Genomic DNA, 25,778 nt, shown 5'->3' on the forward strand with positions numbered 1-25,778 from the left:
CAACGCTGGCATCTCCACATCATGCCTACTTTCCTCTGCCACCGTTTGTAGCGACTTTGGAAATCCTAGCAATTCCAGGAAGGATAAGTCCTAGATACAAAACAAATTATTAAAATGTAGAGTACAAGATATTCCTGTATAATATTGCAATTCCAGAGCTCTAACTCTTACATTACCTCTCCCACCTGATGACTTTCATTTGAAATTATGAAAATCAAAGGCACTTCTGCAAAATGGCAGGTTCTTGCTGTTTGCAGCTGTGGGATGTGATCTAATTCATCATCATCTGAAGGGATATTTCCAAGTACATATTGCTTATTAGATGTTATCAGTTTTGAAATAGCAAGCAGCATTAAAGACCTGAAAGGTACAAAGTGTAATTCTTCCCATTGGTGATATGTACACTCTCAAAATGAACATAATACGTAGGCTGAATTGCATTTTAATATGATTACCTTAACAATGCAAGCGACTGGTTATGGAAAACCAAGCAGAAGTTCTCAAATTTCCCAAAGGAGGGGAACCTGCATCCCAGACTATTCTTAAATTGATGCAAAGTGACAAAATCAAGGCATATCGAGTGTAGCAGACCCCTAGGTTGTACCAAGGAGTACAGTGTCTACTACATCCTCAAGCTAATTCAGGGACCATTGTTTACTAAATCTACACAATGACTTACATTTATATTGCACATTTAACGTAGTAAAGCATTCCAAGCCATTTAAGAACACTGCGTAAAAACATTTAAGCCCTAAGGCCTGTGGAACAGGAGTCTTACATAGATAAGAAGGGGCAAGACAAAGAAGGAATTTGAAAGCAAGGATGAGGATTTTAATATTGAAGTGTGAGCATCCCAGCCTCCAAAGATGTAGAGCTTGTTCTTCAACAGAGTTGCCGAATGTACTGAGCTTGAGGCTGGGCTTCTCACCAAGCCTGTGAAAGTCAGCAGGTGCAGGGCTGATGAGATTTGGAACGAGTTGAGAATAGGCAGCAGTCTTTTAGATAAACAGATGTTTAGTAGGGTGGAAGATGGGAGGTCAGCTAGGAGATCTTTGAAATAGTCATGTCTAGAGGTAACAAAAGGCATAGATCAGGTTTCCAGCAACAGATGAGCTGAGTCAGTGGTGGACTCGGGCAACTACTTGTGATCGATATTGATGACATGAATAAAGCGACTGAAGAGAAGTAGCCAGATTTACTGACTATACAAAGGTCGGTAGAAAAGCAAGTTGTGAGCGAGATACAATAAGTTAAGGAGAAACAGGAACAGGAGTCGGCCATTCGACCTGTCGAGCCTGCTTCGGCATTCAATAATACCATGGTTGATCTGATTTGTGGCGGTAACAAATAATCTGCAATGGGATATGAATAGGTTAACTGAGTGGGCAAAAAACTGGCAGATGGAGTATGATGTGGGGAAATGTGCGCTTGCCCACTTTGGCAGGAAGACTAGAAATGCAGAATATTATTTAAATAGGGAAAGACTGCAGCATATTGAGGCATAGCGTGATCCGAGTTTCCCGTACATAATCACAAAAGGTGAGTATACAGGTACAGCAAGTAACTGGGAAGGGAAATGGAATAGTGACCGTTATTTCAAGAGAGATGGAGGATAAAAATAGGAAGATCTTGCTACAACTGTACTGTGCATTGGTGAGACTGCACATTGAGATTACTAGGTACATTTTTGGCCTCCTTGTTTAAGTGGAGGGGATAAACTTTCATTGAAAGCAGTTCAGAGAACGTTCACTAGGCTGATTCCTGGGATGACGGTCTTGTGAGAAAAGATTGGACCGATGCTCATTGTAGTTTAGAAGAATGAGAGGTGATCACATCGAAACATCTATGATTCTGAGGGGATAAAAACAAGAAGTGTGTCCAGTTGCAGCTCCTGTTAGACCGCTTGACGGCTCTGGAGCTGCGGATGGACTCACTTTGGAGCATCCGCGATGCTTAGGACGTCGTGGATAGCACGTTTAGCGAGTTGGTCACACCGCAGATGAAAGGTACTGAGGGAGATAGAAAATGGGTGACCAAAAGACAGAGCAAGAGTAGGAAGGCAGTGCAGGTGTCCTCTGCAGTCATCGCCCTGCAAAACAGATATACCGCTTTGGATACTGTTGAGGGAGATGGCTCACCAGGGGAAGGCAGCAGCAGCCAGGTTCATGGCACCGTGGCTGGCTCTACTGCGCAGCTGGGCATCAAGAAGAATGGCAGGGCTATAGTGATAGGGGACTCAATTGTAAGGGGAATAGACAGGCGGTTCTGCGGACGCAATCGAGACTCCAGGATGGTATGTTGCCTCCCTGGTGCAAGGGTCAAGGATGTCTCGGAGCGGCTGCAGGACATTCTGGGGGGGGGGGGGGAGGGTGAACAGCCAGCTGTCGTGGTGCACATAGGCACCAACGATATAGGTAAAAAATTGGACGAGGTCCTACAAGCTGAATTCAGGGTGTTAGGAGTTAAACTAAAAAGTAGGACCTCAAATGTAGTAATCTCAGGATTGCTACCAGTGCCACGAGCTAGTCAGAGTAGGAATGTCAGGATAGATGGGATGAATGCGTGGCTCGAGAGATGGTGCAAGAGGGAGAGATTCAAATTCCTGGGGCATTGGAACCGGTTCTGGGGGAGGTGGGACCAGTACAAACCGGACGGTCTGCACCTGGGCAGGACTGGAACCGATGTCCTGGGGGGGGGGGTTTGCTAGAGCTGTTGGGGAGAGTTTAAATTAATGTGGCAGGGGGATAGGAACCGATGCAGGAAGTTGGAAGGTAGTAAAACAGGGACAGAAACAAAAGGCAGTAAGGGGGAATGTGTAAGGCAGAGAAGCCATAGTCAAAAATCAAAAAGGGCGACAGTACAAGGTACAGTGACTGAGGGGAGCTCAGTGAATAGGACCAGGAATACTAAAAGGAATAAAATGGGAAGTGAAAACATTAATGGTAAGCAACGCGGCAGGTTGTTACATGGAGATATGGGTTCAACGACAAGGAAAATTAGGAGAAAGGTTAAGAAGAAATATAACTTAGGAGAGGTTACTGATCGAGGTGTTAAGATTCAGAACAGAGGTAAAAAAGCCAACATAAGTGTACTTTACCTGAATGCTCGTAGTATTCGGAATAAGGTAAATGAGTTGATGGCGCAAATCATCGTGAATGACTATGATTTAGTGGCCATTACTGAAACATGGTTAAAGGATGGTCACGACTGGGAGTTAAATATCCAAGGGTATCAAACTATTCGGAAGGACAGGGTGGATGGTAAGGGAGGTGGTGTAGCTCTGTTATTTAAGGATGACATCCGGGTAACAGTAAGGGATGACATCGGTGCTATGGAGGATAAGGTTGAATCCATTTGGGTGGAAATCATGAATAGTAAGGCAAAAAAGTCACTGATAGGAGTAGTCTATAGGTCACCAAATAGTAACATTATGGTGGGGCAGGCAATAAACAAAGAAATAACTGATGCATGTAGAAATGGTACAGCAGTTATCATGGGGGATTTTAATCTACATGTCGATTGGTTTAACCAGGTCGGTCAAGGCAGCCTTGAGGAGGAGTTTATAGAATGTAACTGCGATAGTTTCCTAGAACAGTATGTAATGGAAATTACGAGGGAACAAGCAGTCCTAGATCTGGTCCTGTGTAATGAGACAGGATTGATGCAGGATCTCATAGTTAGGGATCCTCTCGGAAGGAGCAATCACAATATGGCGGAATTTAAAATACAGATGGAGAGAAGGTAAAATCAAGCACTAGTGTTTTGTGCTTAAACAAAGGAGATTACAATGGGAAGAGAGAAGAACTAGCTAAGATAGACTGGGAGCAAAGACTTTATGGTGAAACAGTTGCGGAACAGTGGAGAACCTTCCAAGCGATTTTTCACAGTGCTCAGCAAAGGGTTATACCAACAAAAAGGAGGGACGGTAGAAAGAGGGAAAATCGACCGTGGATATCTAAGGAAATAAGGGAGAGTATCAAATTGAAGGAAAAAGCATACAAAGTAGCAAAGATTAGTGGGAGACTAGAGGACTGGGAAATCTTTAGGGGGCAACAGAAAGCTACTAAAAAAGCTACTAAGAAGAGTAAGATAGATTATGAGAGTAAACTTGCTCAGAATATAAAAACGGATAGTAAAATTTTCTACAAATGTATAAAACAAAAAAGAGTGGCTAAGGTAAATATTGGTCCTTTAGAGGATGAGAAGGGAGATTTAATAATAGGAGATGAGGAAATGGCTGAGGAACTGAACAGGTTTTTTGGGTCGGTCTTCACAGTTGAAGACACAAATATCATGCCAGTGACTGATAGAAATGAGGCTATGACAGGTGAGGACCTTGAGATGATTGTTATCACTAAAGAGGTAGTGAAGGGCAAGCTAACGGGGCTAAAGGTAGACAAGTCTCTTGGCCCTGATGGTATGCATCCCAGAGTGCTGAAAGAGATGGCTAGGGAAATTGCAAATGGGCTAGTGGTAATTTACCAAAATTCACTAGACTCTGGGGTGGTCCCGGCGGATTGGAAATTAGCAAACGCGACACCACTGTTTAAAAAACGAGGTAGGCAGAAAGCGGGTAATTATAGGCCAGTGAGCTTAACTTCGGTAGTCGGGAAGATGCTGGAATCTATCATCAAGGAAGAAATAGCGAGGCATCTGGATGGAAATTGTCCCATTGGGCAGACGCAGCATGGGTTCATAAAGGGCAGGTCATGCCTAACTAATTTAGTGGAATTTTTTGAGAACATTACCAGTGCGGTAGATAACGGGGAGCCAATGGATGTGGTATATCTGGATTTCCAGAAAGCCTTTGACAAGGTGCCACGCAAAAGGTTGCTGCATAAGATAAAGATGCATGGCATTAAGGGGAAAGTAGTAGCATGGATAGGGGATTGGTTAATTAATAGAAAGCAAAGAGTGGGGATTAATGGGTGTTTCTCTGGTTGGCAATCAGTAATTAGTGGTGTCCCTCAGGGATCAGTGTTGGGCCCACAACTGTTCACAATTTACATAGATGATTTGGAGTTGGGGACCAAGGGCAATGTGTCCAAGTTTGCAGACGACACTAAGATGAATGGTGAAGCAAAAAGTGCAGAGGATACTGGAAGTCTGCAGAGGGATTTGGATAGACTAAGTGAATGGGCTAGGGTCTGGCAGATGGAATACAATGTTGGCAAATGTGAGGTTATCCATTTTGGTAGGAATAACAGCAAAAGGGATTATTATTTAAATGATAAAATATTAAAACATGCTGCTGTGCAGAGAGACCTGGGTGTGCTAGTGCATGAGTCGCAAAAAGTTGGTTTACAGGTGCAACATGTGATTAAGAAGGCGAATGGAATTTTGTCCTTCATTGCTAGAGGGATGGAGTTTAAGACTAGGGGGGTTATGCTGCAATTGTATAAGGTGTTAGTGAGGCCACACCTGGAGTATTGTATTCCGTTTTGGTCTCCTTACTTGAGAAAGGACGTACTGGCACTGGAGGGTGTGCAGAGGAGATTCACTAGGTTAATCCCAGAGCTGAAGGGGTTGGATTACGAGGAGACGTTGAGTAGACTGGGACTGTACTCGTTGGAATTTAGAAGGATGAGGGGGGGATCTTATAGAAACATATAAAATTATGAAGGGAATAGATAGGATAGATGCGGGCAGGTTGTTTCCACTGGCGGGTGAAAGCAGAACTAGGGGGCATAGCCTCAAAATAAGGGGAAGTAGATTTAGGACTGAGCTTAGGAGGAACTTCTTCACCCAAAGGGTTGTGAACCTATGGAATTCCTTGCCCAGTGAAGTAGTAGAGGCTCCTTCAGTAAATGTTTTTAAGATAAAAATAGATAGTTTTTTGAAGAATAAAGGGATTAAGGGTTATGGTGTTCGGGCTGCAAAGTGGAGCTGAGTCCACAAAAGATCAGCCATGATCTCATTGAATGGTGGAGCAGGCTCGAGGGGCCAGATGGCCTACTCCTGCTTCTAGTTCTTATGTTCATCTGTAAAATGCTGGTAAAACCAAGCAGGTCTAGCAGCATCTGTGGAGAGAGAAACAGAGTTAACGTTTTGAGTGTGCATGACTCTTGTTCAGAGGGGCTTGATAAGGTTGATGCAGAGGGAATGTTTCCCTTTGTGGCTGAATCGAGAACCTGGGGGCACAGATTAAGAATAAGGGATCTCCCATTTAAGATGGAGATGAGAAGGAATTTCTTCTGTCAGAGGGTTGTTTGGAATTTTCCAGATTGCAATGGGAAGCTGGGTCATTGAATATGTTCAAGGTTGAGTTAGACAGATTTTTGATCTACAAGGAAGTCTAGGGTTAAGGGGGACAGGAGGCCACAATCCAATTCGCCATGATCTCATTGAATGGCAGAGCAGGCTCAATGGGCTAAATAGTTTGCTCCAATTTATTATCATATGGGCCCACATCTTCCGATCTCCAGATGGTTGGAGACTGGACGTACCCGGGAAGATGTGCCAAGGGATCCCTCAAAAGTCCCATATGAGGGGATTCTGTGGAAATTGCACAGGAATTTTGAACTTCCGATGGGAAATCCCCTGCTCCATAGGACCCTCATTGAAAAGTCTCCAACTCTGAGTTAGAGTCAGAGACTTCAGACAATTCTGACTTATCTGGATAGTTACCCGGAAAATGTTGGACAGAAAAATCCTGATCCAACTCCTGGGTAACTACTACTGATTTCCAATCACAGACACTGACCCCAGACCCTCAGCCAACCTGACCAGCCCCCACCAACCCAACCCCCTGTATCCCCATTCTAACCTGACCGAACTAGACCCCTGCACCTGACTACCCCGTCGCCTCGCCTGGCCTGACCCAACCCCACCAGTAGCCCGCCCAGCCCCCGTCCCCCTCCCATCCTGCCTGACTGCCCCAAAACCACCTACCCTCTCATCCCATCTATCTTCCTGCCATCTTACCCATCTGCAATGCTGTCATCCTCCTCACCTATCAGCCTACCCAGCTGACACTCTACCTTCTTACCTTACCCACCCTAGTCCATCCCTCACCCGAGTCCATCCCCCACTGCCTCAGCCTCCCCACCGCCTCAGCCTCCCCACCGCCTCAGCCTCCCCACCGCCTCAGCCTCCCCACCGCCTCAGCCTCCCCACCGCCTCAGCCTCCCCACCGCCTCAGCCTCCCCACCACCTCAGCCTCCCCACCGCCTCAGCCTCCCCACCGCCTCAGCCTCCCCACCGCCTCAGCCTCCCCACCGCCTCAGCCTCCCCACCGCCTCAGCATCCCCACCGCCTCAGCCTCCCCACCGCCTCAGCCTTCCCACCGCCTCAGCCTCCCCACCGCCTCAGCCTCCCCACCGCCTCAGCCTCCCCACCGCCTCAGCCTCCCCACCGCCTCAGCCTCCCCACCGCCTCAGCCTCCCCACCGCCTCAGCCTCCCCACCGCCTCAGCCTCCCACCGCCTCAGCCTCCCCAGCACCTCAGCCTCCCCACCGCCTCAGCCTCCCACCCCGCCTCAGCCTCCCCCCCGCCTCAGCCTCCCCACCGCCTCAGCCTGCCCCCCGCCTCAGCCTCCCCCCCGCCTCAGCCTGCCCCCCGCCTCAGCCTGCCCCCCGCCTCAGCCTGCCCCCCGCCTGAGCCTGTCCCCCGCCTGAGCCTGTCCCCCGCCTGAGCCTGTCCCCCGCCTGAGCCTGTCCCCCGCCTGAGCCTGTCCCCCGCCTCAGCCTGCCCCCCGCCTCAGCCTGCCCCCCGCCTCAGCCTGCCCCCCGCCTCAGCCTGCCCCCCGCCTCAGCCTGCCCCCCGCCTCAGCCTGCCCCCCGCCTCAGCCTGCCCCCCGCCTCAGCCTGCCCCCCGCCTCAGCCTGCCCCCCGCCTCAGCCTGCCCCCCGCCTCAGCCTGCCCCCCGCCTCAGCCTGCCCCCCGCCTCAGCCTGCCCCCCGCCTCAGCCTGCCCCCCGCCTCAGCCTGCCCCCCGCCTCAGCCTCCCCACCGCCTCAGCCTGCCCCCCGCCTCAGCCTGCCCCCCGCCTCAGCCTGCCCCCCGCCTCAGCCTGCCCCCCGCCTCAGCCTGCCCCCCGCCTCAGCCTGCCCCCCGCCTCAGCCTGCCCCCCGCCTCAGCCTGCCCCCCGCCTCAGCCTGCTTCCCGCCTCAGCCTGCCCCCGCCTCAGCCTGCCCCCCGCCTCAGCCTGCTCCCCGCCTCAGCCTGCCCCCCGCCTCAGCCTGCCCCCCGCCTCAGCCTGCCCCCCGCCTCAGCCTGCCCCCCGCCTCAGCCTGCCCCCCGCCTCAGCCTGCCCCCCGCCTCAGCCTGCTTCCCGCCTCAGCCTGCCCCCCGCCTCAGCCTGCCCCCCGCCTCAGCCTCCCCACCGCCTCAGCCTCCCTACTCCCTTTTACCCACCTTCACTCCATAGCTTTTCACAGAAGCTTTGGGATACATAAATTCTTTAATTTCAGAATATGGCAGCTAGTAACTTAAAAAGGGGACATGGTTTCTGGATGGATTCTCTCTGCGGTCCCTGTCAAGGTTTCCTGCACTGAATCAATTCTGTAGGATCCTCCATCGAAAGACTGCCCTGAAAAATCAGATAAGTGCGTATTCTTGTTGATGATTAGGGTTCGAAATAAGGATTCTGACCTTGAACAAAAAATTTGGGCAGTCTCTGATGGCACTGATCTGAATTCGAAACACATGCGGATTCAAAAATAGCATCAAGATTGCAAACAGCTAATGGTTGAAAGTGATGGACAGTGAACAAAATTTGCGGCAGGGACAAATGGCAGTGTCTTCAGTCTTCCTGATATTTAAAAAAAAATTTATTGAGGCATTTATATATATATATACATCAAACAGAAGCATATCAAAAAGCAAGCAGAGTAGTCGATGAATGGCTGCCATCTCCGGGCAAACCCCTCCACAGATGCTCTCAAGGCAAAATTAATCTTTTCCAGCCTGAGGAATTCTGCGAGGCCGCTCACCTAAACCCCCGGTTTCGGCGGCCCAGAGTCCCGCCACTTCAATAAGATCCGTCTCCTGGCTACCAGGGAGGCAAAGGCCACGACATCAGCCTCTTTCGCCCCCTGGACTCCCGGGTCTTTTGACACTCCACAGATTGCCACTTCTGGACTTGGGACCACCGTCACCCTCAACACCTCGGACATAACGTCAGCAAACCCCTGCCAGAATACCTCCAGCTTCGAACAGGCCCAAAACATGGCATGATTCACGGGCCCACCCGCGCGCAGCCCACACCTATCCTCCACCCCTCCAAAAAACCTACTCATCCTGGCCACGGTAATATGTGCCCTGTGGACCACCTTGAACTGAATATCTTCCTGATATTTAGTTCGAGGAAATTTCCGCCGATCTAATTTTGGATGTTGAGACAGCAATTTAACAAATCTGAGATAGTTGAGGCTTCCACCGAGGTGGATGTGAGATAGAACTTCGTGTTGTCAGCTTATGTATGGAATCTGATATTCTATTTTTGGATGATACAACTAAGGGATGAAAAATACAAAGGGGCCTCGCAATATATCCCCAGGGAACGTCAAAAGCAACAGAACAATAGTGGGAAGAGAACATTGCAGTCAATTCTCTGACTACAATTAGATATATAGGAATGGAGCCAAGTTAGGACGGTTTTTGGTTGACAGAAGAAAGGCATTGGAGGAGGAGGATGGTTTGGTCAGCAGTATGGTAAACTATACGGGACAAGAGGTATGTGAAGAGATCATTTATCAAGTCACAAAATGTCATTCATGACTTTAACGAGCACTGTTGCAGTGGGTGGGTTGGAAACTTGATTGGAGGGATTTTAACAGGGAGATATGTGGAAGATGAGCGCAGATTTGGGAAGTGACAACACATTCAAAGATTTTGGAAAACAAAGGGAAGTTGGAAATGAGGTGGTAGTTTGCAGGTATTAAGGTTCAATGGTTTTTTTTTTTGAGGAGAGAAGGGATGACAGATTTGTAAAAGGAGTGGGAGACTGTACTTAAGGCAAGTTAACGATATTGGCTAGCATGTGGCCTGGTATGGGATGTTGAGAAGTAATTGATTTAGTTGAAATAGGATTGAAGGTGGGTCTTATGTACAACATAAGATCAAAGAGAATATTGCAGGAAACAGGATAGAATCTAGAAGATGTGAATTCCGGACTAGGGCAGTGAGGAAGCTTTGGGAAAGTTTGCCAGAAAGGGCTTGGGGAATGAAGAGAAGCAGCTAAGGCAGCCGAGTGGATGGTCTTTGTGACATGAAAGTCCATGATCTCCTCACACTTGCTGTCCAGAGGTGAGGATGGTCTAAAAAGATGGTCAGTAGTAGATAAAAGAAGGTGGGGTGTGCCATTGCATTCTTGGATAACCTTTGAATCGTTCACCGCTTTAGTGGTGAAGAACATTGCCCAATAATACTTTGTGGTCCAGACAGACCAGCGATAAATGGCTGAACTAGTTGATTGCTTAAAGATGTTCAAAATTGAACGTCCGGTGGCGGCTATGAGGGAGTAAGTCGCACATTGGGTGGCTCCCGCTCTGGCTGGACTTTTGGACCTTTTCCCCCAACTTTTCGTGGTTTTGAGTTTTGGCTTTGAAGGCGCAGACAATTAGGCTCTGGACCCACACAGTGGTGCATGAAACGGAGAACCCCAAGGGACCGAAAAGGAAGAAATAAAAAGATAAGCAAGGGCTGGATGGAGGTTATGGCTGAAGACAACATGGCTGATGTTCGGACCCCTGCTGCAATGGCCCAGCCATCGACGGAGGAGCTGATGCAAGTCATCCAAGAGGGCTTTGCCAGACAGAAACTAGACTGTCTTGACCCGATAAAGGAGTCGATCGAGCGGCTGGAGCACAAACTGGATGCCCAGGATCGGATGATTCAGAAGTTGGAGAAAGCGCTGGCGGACCAGGAGGAGCACCAAACGGTGGTCGAACTAGAAGTAGGGATGCTGGAGGATCAGCAAAAGAGGCTGCTGGAGATGGTGGAAGATTTGGAGAACAGAGCTCACCGGCAGAACTTAAGAATTGTCGGTCTCCCTGAGGGGGCTGATGCTGGCAGGTTTATGGTGAGTATGTTCCAGAAGCTTCTGGGGGAGGGGTTTTTTCCCCGACCGTTGGAGGTGGACAGGGCGTACAGGGCGATGTCGTGGAAGCCACTGCCGGGGGACCCCCCCAAGGGCGATGGTGTTCCGGTTCCACAGATTTTTGGATAAGGAGTGTGTTCTCCAGTGGGCCAAGCATACTAGGAGCTGCAAATGGGACAATAGCATACTGCGGGTCTATCAGGACGTGAGTATGGAGGTGGCCAGAAGGAGGGCAGGTTTCAGGCAAGTGAGAATTCACTATTCTCAGTCCGGATGAAATGACCAATCGAACACCAAGTCACTTCAACGTACGAGCTCCGATTCTATCTTGAGCCAAACTCTCACAAGTGAAGGAGATCCTGGTTAAGAATAAGGTGAAATTTGGGCTGCTTTACCCGGCGCGTTTTTGGGTTACGCACGAGGACCAGCACCATTATTTTGAGTCGCCCGAAGACGCGATGGACTTTGCCAAGAAGAAGGGGCTGGCGCAGAACTGAGAACTTTTTGGTTTTAAGTTGTAACCTTTCTGAGTGATGTGTATTTGTTTTGACTGTTGTTTTTCTTCTGCTTTCAAGTTTGGGTGAAGATGGGGAACAATAGGTGGGAGACTTCTTGGCGCCAGAGGCGAGGGTCACCAGGCTAGCTGGGTGAGCTAGTCTACGGAAGCACAGTGGGGGGTTTGTATATGTTCAATTTAGGGTGGGGTTAGGTTACAAGGTGGTGTTGCTAGGAGGGGGGAGGGGGGAGGTATTCTGCTGACCGAGGGAGGGACTTAGGTTTTGGGACAGAGAGGAGGTCGGAGGCGGGGGCTGCCAGGAGGTGGGCCGATGGAGGAGCGGCGCATGGGCTGGGGGCGGGCCCAGGAAAGGGGATGGCTGATCGGCGGGTGGGGGGGGGGGGGGGGGGGGGGGGGCACGGTGCCTCCCAACTAGGCTGATCACCTGGAATGTTAGAGGGTTGAATGGGCCGGTCAAGAGGGCATGAGTGTTCGCGCACATGAGGGCTCTGCAGGCGGACATGGTGATGTTGCAGGAGATACACCTGCAAGTAGCGGATCAAGTTAGGCTAAGCAAGGGTTGGGTCAGTCAGGTCTGTAATTCGGGGCTGGCCACCAAGACTAGAGGGGTGGCGATTTTAATCAATAAGTGGGTGCAATTCCAGGTGGGCAGTCTTGGGCTGCTTTACCCGGCGTGTTTTTGGGTTACGCACCTTCCAGTCTTGGACGAGCGGGGGGCTGGTATGTCATGGTGAGCGGTAAGCTGGAGGAGAGGAAGGTAGTCTTGGTTAACGTGTACGCGACAAACTGGGACGATGTAGAATTCATAAAGAGGGCACTGGGGAAGATACCTGACCTGGACTCGCACAAGTTGGTGATGGGAGGGGATTTTAATACAGTCATTGACCCCGGCTTTGACTGGTCGTGTTCGAAAAAGGGGAGGGTGCCAGCAATGGCAAAGGAACTGATAGGGTGCATGGAGCAGATGGGGGGGGATCGACCCATGGAGGTTTAGGCAGCCGACAGGGAGCAAGTATTATTTTTATTCGCGTGTGCATAAGGTTTACTCCCGGATTGATTTTTTTCATTTTGAGCAGGGATTTGCTGGCAGGGGTGGTGGACACGGGGTACTCGGCCATCACTATTTCGGATCATGCCCCACATTGGGTGGAACTGCAGGTTAGTGAGGAGAGCTTCCAGCGCCCGCAATGGAGATTGGACGTGGGCTTGTTGGCGGACGAGGCGGTGTGCAAGAGGCTGAGGAAGTGCATGCAGAACTACCTGCAGGTCAACGACACGGGGGAAGTCTCAGCAGTGGTGGTCTGGGAGGCACTGAAAGCAGTGGTGAGAGGGGAGCTGATTTCGATCCGGGCTCATAGGGACAGGGCGGATAGGGCAGAGACGGACCGACTGGTAAAGGAGATCCTACAGATAGATAGGAGGTATGCGGGTGGAACTGTTAAGGGAACATCGGAGGCTGCAGGCTGAGTTTGGGGTGTTGTCCACGGACAAGGCAGTGGAGCAGCTTAGAAAGGCGCGGGGGGGCGTTTTATGAACATGGGGAGAAGGCCAGCAGAATGCTGGCACAGCAGCTTAGGAAGAGGGAGGCAGCCAGGGAAATAGAAAAGGTGGTTGATGGGGATGGGAATCTGGTAAGGGACTCGGCTGGGCTAAACAGGGCGTTTAGGGACTTTTACAGCAGACTCTATCGATCGGAACCCCCCACGCGGCCCGAGGGGATGAGGCGTTTTTTGGATGGACTGCCCTTCCCAAGGGTGGGCAGGGAGCTGGTGGACGGGCTGGGGGCTCCGATCAGGGCCGAAGAAATAGCTGAGGGCTTGAAGGCAATGCCGTCGGGTAAAGCCCCGGGGCCGAACAGGTACCCGGTGGAATTCTACAAGAAATTCTCAGGGATATTAGGGCCGGTGCTGGTTAAGGTTTTCAATGAGGCAAGGGACAGAGGGATTCTGCCCCTGACGATCTCGCAGGCCACTATTTTGTTAATATTGAAGCGGGACAAGAACCCAGAGCTATCTGGGTCTTATAGGCCAATCTCACTCCTTAATGTGGACGCCAAGCTGCTGGCCAAAGCTTTCGCCTCCAGGATTGAAGATTGTGTGCCATTGAAGATTGTGTGCCGGATGTGATTATGGAGGATCAAACCGGGTTTGTCAAGGGCAGGCAGTTGGTGGCCAATATAAGAAGGCTGCTCAATGTGATCATGATGCTCCCGGAGAGTAGGGAGGTTGAGGTAGTGGTGGCCATGGATGCGGAGAAAACGTTCGACCGGATGGAGTGGGACTATCTATGGGAAGTGTTGGGACGATTTGAGTCCGGTAGGGGCTATATTGACTCGGTTAGGCTGTTGTACCAGGCCCCGGAGGCTAGTGTAAGGACGAATAGGACAACCTCGGACTATTTTAGACTGCACCGGGGGACAAGACAGGGATGCCCCCTCTCCCCACTGCTGTTTGCGTCAGCTATAGAGCCGCTGGCAATTGCTCTGAGAGCTTCATGGCGTTGGAAGGGGCTGGTTGGGGGGGGGGGGGCAGTGGAACATAGGGTCTCGCTGTACGTGGACAACCTGCTCTTATATGTAGCAGATCCAGGGGCAGGGATGGGTGAGATCATGGCGACTTTGGGGGAATTTGGCTGGTTTTCGGGATATAAACTGAATATGACAAAGAGCGAGATGTTTGTAGTTCAGGCAAGAGGTCAGGAGGGTCGGCTGGGGGAGCTACGGTTTAGGTTAGTGGGGGACAGTTTTAGGTACTTGGGGATACAAGTGGCGCGCGACTGGGGCCGGTTGCATAAGTTGAACTTGTTCCGGTTGGTCGAGCAGATGAGGGGCGAGTTCTGGAGATGGGATGCGCTACCGCTGTCGCTGGCTGGGAGGTGCAGACGGTTAAGATGACGGCCCTACCGAGATTTTTATTTGTATTCCAATGCCTCCCAATTTTCATCCCGCGGTCCTTTTTTAAGAGGATTAACAATCATTTTGGGCTTTGTCTGGGTGGGTAAGTCCCCACGGGTGAAGAAGGGGATGCTCGAGAGGAATCGAAGGGGAGGGGGGCTTGCCCTGCCAAACTTAAGTAATTACTACTGGGCGGCAAATATTGCTATGATAAGGAAGCGGGTGGTGGGGGCGGGGTCGGTTTGGGAGAGGATGGAGGCAGCTTCATGTAGGGGCACCAGCTTGGTGGCGTTGATAACGGCACCTCTGCCATTGCCGCCGGCGAGATACTCCACCAGTCCCGCGGTGGTGGTGGCATTGAGGATCTGGGGTCAGTGGAGGAGGTACGTTGGAGTAGTGGGAACATCGGTCTGGTCCCCAATATGTGACAACCACCGGGTTTGCCCCAGGGAGCCTAGATGGGGGATTTCGAGTATGGCGAAGGGCGGGAATTGAGAAGGTGGGGGACCTGTTCCTGGAAGGGAGCTTCTCTAGCTTGAGGGCGCTGGAGGAGAGGTTTGGGTTGGCAAGAGGGAACGACTTCAGATATTTACAGGTGCGGGACTTTCTGCGCAGGCAGGTATCATCCTTCCCACTCCTGCCACTAAGGGGGATCCAGGATAGGGTAGTGTCTAGGGGATGGGTGGGGGAGGGGAGTGTCTCTGACATCTACAAAGAACTAATGGGGGCAGAGGAGACGCAGACCGAGGAGCTGATGCGTAAGTGGGAGGAGGAGCTTGGGGGAGAGATGGAGGACGGCTTATGGGCGGACACATTGAGCAGAGTCAACGCGACCGCTACATGCGCAAAGCTCAGCTTGATCCAATTCAAGGTGGTGCACCGGGCCAGGATGAGTAGATTCTTTGGGGTGGAAGACAGGTGTGTAAAATGTGCGGGCGGACAAGCGAACCATGTCCACACGTTCTGGGCGTGTCCAAAACCTCGGATGTTGGCAGGGGTTTGCGGACGTCATGTCCAGAGTATTGAAAACAAGGGTGGCAGTGAGTCCAGAGGTGGCGATTTTTGGGGTGTCGAAGAACCGGGAGTCCAGGAGGAGAAAGAGGCAGATGTTCTGACCTTTGTTTCCCTGGTAGCCCGGAGACGGGTATTATTAGCTTGGAGGGATTCAAAGCCCCCGAAGTCGGAGGCCTGGTTAACCGACAGGGCGAGCTTTCTCGGCCTGGAGAAGATTAAGTTCGCCCTAAGAGGATCAGTGTTAGGGTTCGCCCGGAGATGGCAACCATTCATCGACTTCTTTGCGGAGAATTAATCGTCAGCGGAGGGGGGCTATGGTAGTGTAGAATAGGGGGTTAAATGGGCAGGTCGTGGAGGCACGGGTGTCGATGTTTGCACTATGTTTATTGTTCTTTGTACGCTTTTTATATTGTTGTTGCTTGTAATGCCAAAAATACCTCATTAAATTTGTTTGTTAATAAAAAAGATGTTCGAAACTGAGTCCTTTGGACATAAGGGAGCACAGATGAGAGGAACACCAGGGGGAGCAATTTGTGGAGAAAGAGTACTAAGTTCAGGTGTGTTAGGGGTAAAGGGCATTAAGGGTGGTGACAGAGTATGAATAAATTACTAGTTGTTGAGGAAGAACTGTAGGTCAAAGGCTAGATAGTCAGAAATTTGAAAGTGCAGTAATAAATTACTTGAAGAGTTTTTCTCCAGGATGGAGAAAGAAAGAAGTGTTCTTCGAAGGAAAATTAAGGTAGAATATGGTAGACTGCTGGGAGTGAATTGGAACAACCAATCGTGGACTAAACAAAGGCCAGATGAGGATTTCAGCAGCTGATGAAGCAGAGGTGGAGTTGGGCAATGTTTTCATGGTGAAAATAGGCAATTTTGAGTGATGGCATGGATATGTGGTTAGAAATTCATCTCTGGGACTAATATAACACCAAAGTCTTGAACAGTCTGGTTTGGCCTCAGGCAGTTGACAGGGAGAGAGATGGTGTTGATGACGAGGAAACAGAATTTGGACTGGAAACAATGGCTCGAGTCTTCCCAATATTTAATTGGAGAAAAGTTCTGCTTATCAATAACTGGATGCCAGACATAGTTTAGCAACAATGAAGGAGTTGGAAACGGTGGTGATGAAGTGAAAACTGGTACCTGTGAAAACTGGTACTGTTTTTCAGAGGATGTCACTGAGGGGCAGTGCGTTTGAAGAATAAGAGTGGGCCAATGATAAATGCTTGGGAGACACCAGAAATACTGGCGAGGGAGTGAGAAAATAATTTGTTGCAGGTGATTCTCTAGCTATGATTAGAGAAATAAGAACGGAATTAGACGACTGCAGTCCTACCCATTTGGACGATGGTGAGGAGGTGTTGGAGGAGGGCAGTGTGATTAAATGTGTCAAAGGTTGCAGGCAGGTAGAGAAGGATGAGGAGGGATAGTTTACCTTTGTCCCAGTCACGTAGAATGTCATTTATGACTTTGAGAACCATTTTAGTACTGTGATAGTGGCAGAAACATGATTGGAGGGATTAAAACTTGGAATTTTAAGAAAGATGGGCATGGATTTGGGATGCAATAACACGTTCGAAGTCTTTGGGGAGGAAAGGGAGGTTGGAGCTGGGCAGTAGTTTGCATGGGGAAAGGGGTCAAGGGTTGTATTTTTTGAGGAGACGGATGATGACAGCAAATTTAAAGGAGCAAGGGACAGGACTTGAAGAGAGAGAAGCGTTAATAATATCAGCACATAAAGGAAGTTGGATGGTCAGCCAGTTAATGGAAGTAGGGTTGAGGGAACAGGAGGTGGATCGTGGACAAAATCAGAGAGGAGTAGGAGTAACTTGGAGAGATGCAATTTCGGGGTTAGCGTGGAAGTGGAGTTTGAGGGTGGGCGTAGTATGGGCCCACTTTAGAGGACATTTGGTGTGATGGTTTGATGGGCTTAGGGAAGAGAGAAAAGTGACAGAGGTAGCTGATTCGTCTCGGTCTTACTAACAAAAATGTCCAGGAAATTTGTTGGAGGTCAGGATGGAGAAGACAGGGGAGAGGGATCTAAGAAAACCGTTTGCAGCGAAAAGAACCTGGGGATTCTCTTTGCATTCCAGGATGATCCTAGAGCAGGACCCAGTAATAAACACAGTAGTGTTTTATTTGCTCAAGCTAGATCTGAGGCAAATTACAATAGATAGATTTATTTCAGAAAATAATATTTTGGAATACAAGGCTAATTTGATACCTGAAGTGTAACATGCTTCGGAGTAAAAAGGTGACTTTGGATCTCTGGTCCCCAAAGCTGTCAACCGCTGGCGTTTTCCTAATGCCATTTCTGGATCAATTGTCGACTAATTGATCACAACTGATTGCTATAATTAGTCAGCAAGCCCCATCATTGTATATGTACCAAGATGGTAGGAGGCAAAATAGATAATCCTTGGTCTTTTGTTTGTCTAGCAATTCCTATTCTCCTAATAAAGCAATTTCATTGTTCCAGAACATGATGGATGAGGCCACAGGTTCCATAACTGGTGGATCAAGAATGTTGTATATTTCATACACCTACCCTGCCATTTGTTTATTAACTTCTCAAGGGCAAATACAGTAATTCCCAAATGCAACTGAGTTACAGTATCCTTTCTTCTGCTTGCTCTTTTGAAAGATTTTCTTGTTTTTTCTCTCTGTCTCTTTATTACCAGTTCTCCAAATCCACTATTTACCTCCTTCTATTTCTCTTTCATATCTGTTTTGACTTGAAGTCTCACCTATTCCCCTCTCCATTATTGTTCTATTCTTTCTCTATCCTTTTATTTGGTTAAGGAACTAGGTCATTGGGCATAAATTCATGAGGTTCCAGATGTTCCAGCAATTTGGAAATATTCCAAAGATTGTTTTCCAAGCCATCTTGATTTGAGGCAGCCTAGTTCACATCTGTATAAATTACATTTATAAAGTAGATCCATTGAGCTATGACCCCAATATTTACTTGCAATGAGGAAGATTGGTAAGAATTTCCTACAGGTCCTGCTAAATTCAATAGCAGGACGTCTTTGAAATTGTTTGAAAAGGTTTCTCGCCAGACTATCGTCGCGCTGGGAAGCAGCCAGGGAGCAGATGTCAGGCAAGTCTGGCATCGCGGGTTAGCTGGATATCACGAGCCGAGAGAATCAGACCTTGTGGGGTGATATGTACATCACAAAGAGGAATAAGGACGTCGAAGAGGTTAGAGTGGAGAGAGGTGAATTCAACATCACCCTGGGATTTGAACATCATAGGGTGAATCTGGTATCACAAGGGTCAGTTGATCACTTGGAAATTGGTTTGTTGGGCCTGGGGAAAACACTGCTGCTCCTCCTGACCCACAAGAAGCTCAATAAAGGCACTTACCTTATGAAAATGGAAGCACACAGATTCCTTAACAATTGTTAATACTCAACTCTGCCTTCTGAGAGCAGGTTAATCACCTGCCACCACTTCTATTTATAAGTTTTACCTTTGCATCTGCCCCCAGCCCACTTGTCCTTGGGAGTTACTATTTCCAACTCATCCAATTGTCAACAAATTGAATAGGTTTATCAACATGGATGGTGTGTAAATCCACATAACGATGGTTTCTGTACCAGCATGTTTAACGAAGTGGACTTTTTGTTGCCTTTTTATTTTCTTCCAACTTTTATGAATATACAAAAATTATTTGACAAGAACAGCTTGAAGTAATGGTTGTTTTTCACTTATTTCTGTAGTTTTATTTACTGATGTTGCTCATGTGTGTTTCTATACATTTTCAGTTTTCTGAGAAGCTGGCTGTTCCAGGTGGCTCAGTTTTCCCTCTGATGTTTAGTTCAATATACTTTGCATAGTTTGAATTGTCTTCCAATTAATTGCACCCCTTTTACTGACTCAGTTTTGATTTTGAACTGGTTTTCTTTTCAAGATCAATTGCATATGCACCATTGGACCTGTTTCATCTGATTTTCAATTCAATATATTTTTCCTGGTACTATAGTGTATGTTATTATAGAATGGCATATCCTTTGACTAACTATGAGCAACAGCATGGGAGATACATCAGTTTCATAATATATTATATCTGTCATGGGGTTTTATGAGATAACCATGCCGATCAACAGCAGAGCTTAATCCTAACATTTGAAAGTTTGTCTGAACCCAAAACAGTGGACAGCACCATTGAAATGGTGAGCACCCATGTCAGACTACAAAAGAAGCATTAAAAGGAACCTGTATTTTAAAATTAGACCCAACAAGTTTGCAACATTTTATTTAGGTTTATATATTTTAAAATTATAATTACGATATCACAATGCCTATAGATTTTCTTTTACTCTCCTATCATGCTTGAATTTTCATGAACAGTCCCTAAGTAATTGGAACAAAAGCTACAGGAAACTAATGCTGAATGACAGTTCTCTCCCTATTATATCTGTTGCAGGGCAATATTCCATAATCTGCAGTTTGTTAAAAATGTTAAATGCTCTTTCGTTGCAGAAATTGCCAGCCTGTTGTTTGTGCGGGGTGAGAGGTCACTTCGAGAGATGCTGTCCGGAGAGATATTGTACAAACTGCAACATGCCTGGGCACTGGTTTCAGAACTGTGTTGAAAGGGCATGTTGGAAGAAACAGTGTCATCGCTGTCAGATGACTGGGCACTATGCTGATGTGAGTATTCTATTCATTAGAAAAACAAAGAATGCCAATGGCAAGACTGCTATTTAAAATGAGGAGAGCAAATACACTTGTGAACTCCCAAAATGCTTTCACTGAGGAATTGGTTTGCATATATTCCTTTGTGTTTATGGCTGTACTTTTGTTTTGTAATTGCAATATAAAATGCATGGTTACATAGAAATTTATTCTCTCGCATTGATACATTTTGAAAAAACAAACACTGGCCACATCTCACCACATTTTTAAGGATATTTAGATTTTATGGGTATAGATTGATTAGATGTGTGACTGCACTGAAGTGTAAAACAAATTCACTGTTTCCCATAAAGCAACTTCCAGAGGGCTTGACCTTGCTGTGTTGAGCTGACTTGCAGCATGGACCAGGGCATCCTTAACAAAAACAAAGCTGACAAAACACCAGAGAGTGCAGTAAAAATAGAAATGTAAGTTGTCTACTGTGATTGTAGTTCTGGTACCAGGCTACAGATCAGTTAGTGCTGCAAGACTTTTTCTGAGTGGAACGGATATAGCAGCAGGGTCCCAAGTCTCCTGGGCAAGCCGCTCACTCATTAGGACCTGCCATTACCAGTACCAATGTTATGCATGTATGTGACGTGCATTCTGTTATTGTATGCTCTACTTGTCAGTGTGCAGTTTCCTGACACTCACTTATGTCACTCTTTATTCAGAAAGGAAGAAGCTTTTGATAATTTGACAAGACAAGCTCTTAAACGATCTAGGTCATGGCCTTCACTGTCTGTGATTGTGAACATATTTTCTGAAAGCCCTGTCAGTCATCACAGCTACATTTTCTCCCAGAGACCTCCTGGCAGAGTAGGATTTTTGTTAATTTACCCATTTGTGGTTGCATATACATGCAGTGTATGAGTATGTATATGCATTTTGGGATTTTTTTCTGCAAGTCACTAAACAGTCGGTTAAGATTTCCTGTGTTCTGTTCCCAACAGGATTTTGTATAAAGGTCCTCTAGTACAAGACAGACAACTGTCTAAGGATGGCTGAAAGAAGGAAAGGCCGTTTAGTGGTGTTTTGTGTTTGCTCATTGTTGTGGAAATATGAGAACTGGTGGCAAGGGCCCTGTCTATTGAGCACTCAAGTCTCTGTCAGCTGTCGGGGCCTGTTAAAAATTGAGTGTTTTATTTTCTTTGATGTTCGCATTTGAGAATAGGGAAGTAGGAATTAAACAACAGATGCACAAAGCTATATTTTAATTTTCAAAACTGTAATTTACACCTGATAAATTATACAGAGAATAGGCATGATAAGAGGCAGCAATGTAACTATTGAAAATAAATATTCTGTGTTTAAAAACATTGGAAGCTGTGAAATATACACTTCCTGCCAAAGTTACAGATATAAGTATTTTGTCCACAGAATAATAATAGAAAATAAAAGTAAGATAAGGCACAATGAAGTCTAACTTTTTAGAAAGCAACATTAAAATATAAGGGCAAATCAACAAATCTGTTCCAATTTCTTGAGCACATAAAGAAGTATTCTGAGTAAAGAGCAGACAAATGCATCACTTGCAGCATCCCAACTATGATGTTCACATGTCACTCTACAGGAACTCTCAGCAAGAGAAAGTAAATTGATTGATTTTCCAAAATAGACATTAGCAACAATTTCAGCATACAATTTGGTAACTCATAAGTGTTCATGAATGAACAGCCAGACGGCATTTTAATCTCGGTATCTTCTAAAAGTTGACCGGCAACAACGTACACTTTTGTGTAAGTATAGTGCAAGCTAAACCATTACCATGTGTGCCGTGTTTGCTGTGATGTTCTTTTTGCAAGGATTTCATCTTCTGGGCTCCACTTACGAAAAAGAAAATAATTATTTTCTGCATATTTTAAAAAAGTGTACTAAATTTGGGTGATTGTAGTTTACGTGCAGTAAATTGAAGATTTTCTTTATTATATGTAAAATCCTAATTACTTCATCACTAAATAGGAACATTTATGTTTAAAATTCTAATTATTTAACCCAGAGGATGCCAGTAGTAAAAATGGAGGGGAAATCAAACTCCATTTCATTTGCTGCTGAGAGACGGTACAATTTTGACATGTTTCTCTATTCATATTTAATTTCTACTTTATTTTTCTAAAGGAAAATTAGACCAGTACGTAAAAAATAATTTTTTTTATTTCCGAGGGTTGTCAATATTTTTTTAGAAAGCTTGTGCTCTGATCCATTTGACTACGGTGGAAAAATCTCACCGCCTTATTTTTTCCGTCAAGCAACTTCTCTAAAGAGGGAGGTAGTCACATTGGTTTGAAAATAGAGACACAAAAGAGAAAGTTTTATTACGCAATACGCAAGAAATTCAAAATCGTAAAATGCACACTAAATCTTTCTATTTTGAACTTTCGGAATAGTGCCTGCACTTTGTTTTTTGTTATTTGAGAAGGTTACTGCTTGTTAACTGAGAATCTTTCCTGGGGTCTCCTTTGTCAAGTTCAGTTTCTATGATATGAAGTTGACCAGAAACACTGCACTGAATGTTTTCAAGCACTTGTATTATTTTCAAATAAATTACCTTAGATTCTTCATTTCTGATGCCATCTGAAATGCTATTAAAACTGGTGACCAAACTAGGAAAGTTTGCATTTCGAAAGCTTTAATGAAATTCATTCCAGTCCAACCCTTTTTTCAAACAAAGATCAGCGGCTGTTTATTAGACCAAAACATCCATCCTGTTAAGCTGGTGTATCACTTCCCTCGAGTTGATGGTGTTTCTTTCCCTTTCTTACAGTCTTGTCCTGAAATATGGAGACAGTACCATTTAACGGTAAAAACATTTTTTACTAAAACTTCATTTTAATCTTACTGAAGCAAAATATGTCTGGCACAGTTTATTTTTAATGTATTATCACAGTTAAATCAGTAATTTTATTTTTATATTCTATGACTTGGTATATGAATGCTGGTGTAGCTTCATAAAGAATGACATTATATCAGTAGAGCAACAATTACTATATCATGTTACTCATTTTTGAACACTCTGCCCAAAAGAAGATGTGCAGTGTCCAGGTAGAATCAATTGAATAAAATGGACATTTGTCAACACTGCTGATTGCATAACTAGGAAGCACATATATACCTGTTACAAATAGATGGGACTCTGTGCCTTCTGTGATTGCATTCATTTTTTTATGTTGTTTAGAAAGACCGAATAGTTCTGAGCACAATCACCTTTGTTTTTGTGCAGTTCATTCCATTCAGAATATTCGAGGAGAACTCAATTTCCTCCTTTGATTGTGCGGCCATGTTAGATCACACACCTCAAGCGATACGCCTGCTTTTCTCACATTTATGCAGGAATATTTTAAGTTGTGTGGTCCACATTTGAGTTCATTCAGATTGCCATGCTAAAAATTTAAAGGAAATATGGAAAACCTTCCAGTGGATTTATGTAACGGTTGTGTTCAATTTTAGAGCCTTTTTCCTCCAGTTGCTGGCTGGTTTGATTGTTGGAGCTGCTAGATTTGGCAAGCGGCTGATGTCAGGCATTTGTTAAACGTGCAATATCCCAATATGAAGAAAACTCTTTAAAGAAGTTGCTTAGGAAAATCATCAGTGTCTTCGATTATGGCAGCCAAATCCTTTTAAAATATTGAATTATCTCTCAAGTTCTTGCATCCTTTGAAGCAATTATTTTTATTCCTAAATTAAGCATACTTTCTTTAATCATTGTGATCATTAAATTTTTTGGTATATGTAACAAAAATGTTATTTCAACTATGCAGAATGAGCACTAGCCTCAAAGTAGCATGACACTTTTAAAATATTAATTCCAGTACAGGTTTTCTGAATCGTGCCATTAAAACTAAGTTATGAGATTAATTACAATAAAACACAGCTCATACCAAAAATCTTAGATCAGTAAAACCGATGCAAGATTTAACTTATGTTTAACTGTGACATTAACCCATAAATATAAAGCGATACACGTTTTATTATTTTTGTATCTTAATTCGCAACTTTTTTTTAAAGCATACCCCCTAATTGCTATTTTTTTGATTTTTTTTTTTAAAATTAAGAGTAATTTGTAAAACTTTAATGTGCATGAAGAGTCAATATGAATAATGATTTGCATACCTTTTGTTGGCAATGGCAAAGTATGAGCCATTATTACATCCTCTACATGTCGAAGCAATGTTATACTCGGTGTCACAATAACGTGAAACTCAACTATCAGACGCATTTGCAAACCCCTACCAGAAAGAAAATGTGTATTAAAGTAACACCCAAACAATACTTGAAGGTTTGAAATTGGTTTGATTCTTCTTGGTGACTGGACCTGTCACTGCAGTTTCTGTGATCTATGTACCCCAGGATATGTCAGCAGTATTACAGCAGCAGGTAAAAAGGACCTCAAATAAGCCCCCCAGACTTACTTAAAAAATAGCAATTTTCATGAATAGTGTGTAAATAAAAATAAAATTGAGAGCCTGCAGTGCATTAGATAAAAAAGGGAATGGCATGGTTACGCTGTCATAATACTCCTACAGGACATGTTTACATTAGTGTCACTTTCTAAAAAGGCAGTGTCTGAATTAACATTCAGAGGGGCTGGAGGACTCGCACAGCTTCTGATAAATTTGTTTTTCCATCAGATTTTCTGTAATTGTATATTCTGAAAAGATAGATTTTTTTTTTTGTAGAATTCAGAATTACAAATCACATGAACAAGCCCATAATGCTAAGCACTACAAAAATGAAAAGAGCTGATTTTTGGATATGGTGCAAAAACGTTAATGACTTTCAAAGGGCGACATCAATTTGTTTTTTTCCCTTTGTTAAGCCACAGGAATGCAGCTTATATATTTGAATGTTCTAAATGAATATTTTAATCTTCAAACAAGATTAAAACAAATGAAAATATTTTCATATTTTCCAATACACGATTCATTAACATTTGATATTAAACACAATAAGTGTATGTTTCTATGTTCAATATGGAACAGCTACCTTTCTTTAAGTTAAGCACTCAGCCAGAAAAATCGTTCAGCTGTTTATTTTGAAACATCACCTGAGGTACCAGTAATTGTATGATAATATGCATTAAGATTGCTTATTTGTTCATGAGCCATGTTCTGATTTGCACCAAACAAGCAGTATATAGTTATGATTCAATGCAGTTAAAGGCTGTATATTGTTCAAATTTTTAAGAGCACACTGTGTTCACTGCTGTCCTACCTCTAGCAAATTATCACAAAGGAACAGAAGACAAATATAATTAGAACTTCAGTAAAAGTTAAAATATCTATACGGTGAATGCAGGTTAGCCTTTGCAGGGTAGACCCAAATTCTAACTTGGGTGTGGCAGGTCATGCTGCGAAGTATTATGGTTTGCATGAGAAACGCACTTCAGTGAACTCCAATTTTGGAAATACATTTTCTATAACAGAAATCCTCATGACCATTTATTGCAGCATTTGCAGCAGAAGCACCATGCCCCCTAATGTAAATTGTATAGACTTTCGCCCGTGAGATGCAGTCTCATATAGATAGAACCTTATATTTATATTATACAAGTTTTACGTGCTATGCATCTGAATGAAAATGATGCATTAATAGGAATACTTAAGTGCATATGGGAGCAGGCCATTCAACCATC

General features: G+C 45.5%; 1 protein-coding gene across 3 annotated transcripts in view; it reads left to right on the top strand.

Moving 5' to 3' along the window:
• The window catches only part of zcchc7 (zinc finger, CCHC domain containing 7), a 387,489-nt gene that overhangs the window by 251,733 nt on the left and 109,978 nt on the right, over positions 1–25,778 (top strand). For 2 of the 3 annotated variants that reach the window (XM_072516987.1, XM_072516985.1), the window contains exons 5-6: positions 19,952–20,122; positions 22,911–22,946. In XM_072516987.1, the coding sequence (XP_072373088.1) occupies positions 19,952–20,122; positions 22,911–22,946 (207 nt within the window). The remainder of the gene's footprint in view (positions 1–19,951; positions 20,123–22,910; positions 22,947–25,778) is intronic. The other variant, XM_072516986.1, reaches the window with a different exon arrangement.

This window comes from Scyliorhinus torazame, chromosome 9 (assembly GCF_047496885.1).
Source record: "Scyliorhinus torazame isolate Kashiwa2021f chromosome 9, sScyTor2.1, whole genome shotgun sequence".
Lineage (NCBI taxonomy): Eukaryota > Metazoa > Chordata > Chondrichthyes > Carcharhiniformes > Scyliorhinidae > Scyliorhinus > Scyliorhinus torazame.